This window comes from Protobothrops mucrosquamatus, unplaced genomic scaffold (assembly GCF_001527695.2).
Source record: "Protobothrops mucrosquamatus isolate PMUCROS unplaced genomic scaffold, P.Mucros_1.0 scaffold1985, whole genome shotgun sequence".
Taxonomy (NCBI): Eukaryota; Metazoa; Chordata; class Lepidosauria; order Squamata; family Viperidae; genus Protobothrops; species Protobothrops mucrosquamatus.
In genome coordinates this window covers 107,004-108,768 of record NW_015388101.1, presented here as the reverse complement: position 1 = coordinate 108,768, position 1,765 = coordinate 107,004, and the positions used below count along the sequence as shown (strand labels likewise).

General features: G+C 49.5%; 1 protein-coding gene across 1 annotated transcript in view; it reads left to right on the top strand.

The window, feature by feature from the left end:
* LOC114923124 (flap endonuclease 1-like) overlaps positions 1-1,765 on the top strand; it is a gene marked incomplete at its 5' end in the record, with an annotated part of 20,365 nt that overhangs the window by 3,466 nt on the left and 15,134 nt on the right. Inside the window, one exon of the mRNA XM_029285642.1 lies at positions 1,369-1,502. Within this exon, the coding sequence (XP_029141475.1) occupies positions 1,369-1,502 (134 nt within the window). The remainder of the gene's footprint in view (positions 1-1,368; positions 1,503-1,765) is intronic.

Genomic DNA, 1,765 nt, shown 5'->3' with positions numbered 1-1,765 from the left:
GGGGGGGGGTTGGGCCAGCCCCTCCCTCTCAGTCCAGTAGCAAAGGGGGTCCCAGTGGAGATGGGGACAGACTGGGAGGTGAGAGGTCCAGGTTACAGGCATCCTCCAGTTAAAATCATTAGTGATGGTTTGAAGTTACAACAACACTGAAAAGGGGGGCTGGCGACTCTTTTTCACACTTACGACCGTCCATGGTCACATGATGGAAATTCAGGTGCTTGGTGACTGACTCGTATTTACGATGGCTGCAGTGTCCCGGGGTCACGGGATTACCTTTTGCGACCTTCGGACAAACACAGTCAATGTGGGGAGCCCGATTCACTTAACTGTGTTTAATAATGATAATAATAGTAATAATATCTGTAATACCATCAAACATCCACATCTGCCTATCCCAGGTCTTTGGTAAGGTAGACAGAATGCCAAATCCAGTCTGAACATCTGGCTGACTGCAATGATCCTCAATAATAATAATAATAATAATAATAATAATAATAATAAAGTTGGAAGGGACCTTGGAGGTCATCCAGTCCAACCCCCTGCTCAGGCAGGAAGCCCTATATCATTTATGACAAATGGCTGTCCAGTCTCTTCTTAAAAACTTGCAGTGTTGGCGCATTCACCACTTCTGGAGGCAGGTAGTTCCACTGGTTAATTGTTCTAACTGTCAGGAAGTTTCTCCTTAGTTCTAGGTTGCTTCTCTCCTTGATTAGTTTCCATCCGTTGCTTCTTGTCCTGCCTTCAGGCGCCTTGGAGAATAGCTTGACTCCCTCTTCTTTGGGGCAGCCCCTGAGATATTGGAACACTGCTATCATGTCCCCCCTCGTCCTTCTCTTCATTAAACGAGGCATACCCAATTCCAGCAACCGTTCCTTGTATGTTTTAGCCTCCAGTCCCCTAATCATCTGTTGCTCTTCTCTGCACTCTTTCTAGTGTCTCAACCTCTTTTTTACATCGCGGGGACCAAAACTGGATGCAGTATTTCAAGTGTGGCCTTAACTGCAGTGATTCACTTAAGAACAGTGATAAAGGGTTGTAAAATGGGGTGTCTTGCTTAGCAAGGGACATTTTGGGACTCGGTGGCAGTCATAAGCTGTAGTCCAGCCGCAGTGCTAGAAGGCAGGGGGGTGTGCAGAGAGGAGGAGGAGGAAGAAGAAGAAGACTGGGGTCCTTTTTCTGCCTCTTTCTCCTTTTCCTCCTCCATGCCAACCCCACGGCCATCCTAACGCTGATGATGTTCCCTAGTTGGGTAATGAAATGTCTGCGCTCAAACCAGAAACCCCGTAGCTTTACTTTCTTCATCTGAGCTCACTGTTTCAACCTCCATCTGACTGGAAGTTTCCCTCCTGCCCTTGGGATGGGATTTAGGCCCCGGCGGAGGCAGAAGCCACATGTGCCGTCCTGGTGAAATCTGGCCACGCCTGGTGTGCAGCCACGGAAGACATGGACGCCCTCCCCTTTGGGGCCGTGCGCCTCCTGCGGCACCTAAGCATGAAGAAGAGGTGAGTGTTACGGGCGGGGGACCATAAAACTAGTTGCAAGTGTTGAGATCGGGCTGTCCAACCTTGGCAGCTTTTAAGACCTGTGGACTTCAACTCCCAGAATTCCCTAGCCAGCATAGTTCCCTCACGCTGGCTGAGGGATTCTGGGAGTTGAAGTCCACAAGTCATCAAAGGGTCTTAGTTCCCTCATGCTGGCTGAGGGATTCTGGGAGTTGAAGTCCACAAGTCATCAAAGGGTCATAGTTCCCTCACGCTGGCTGAGG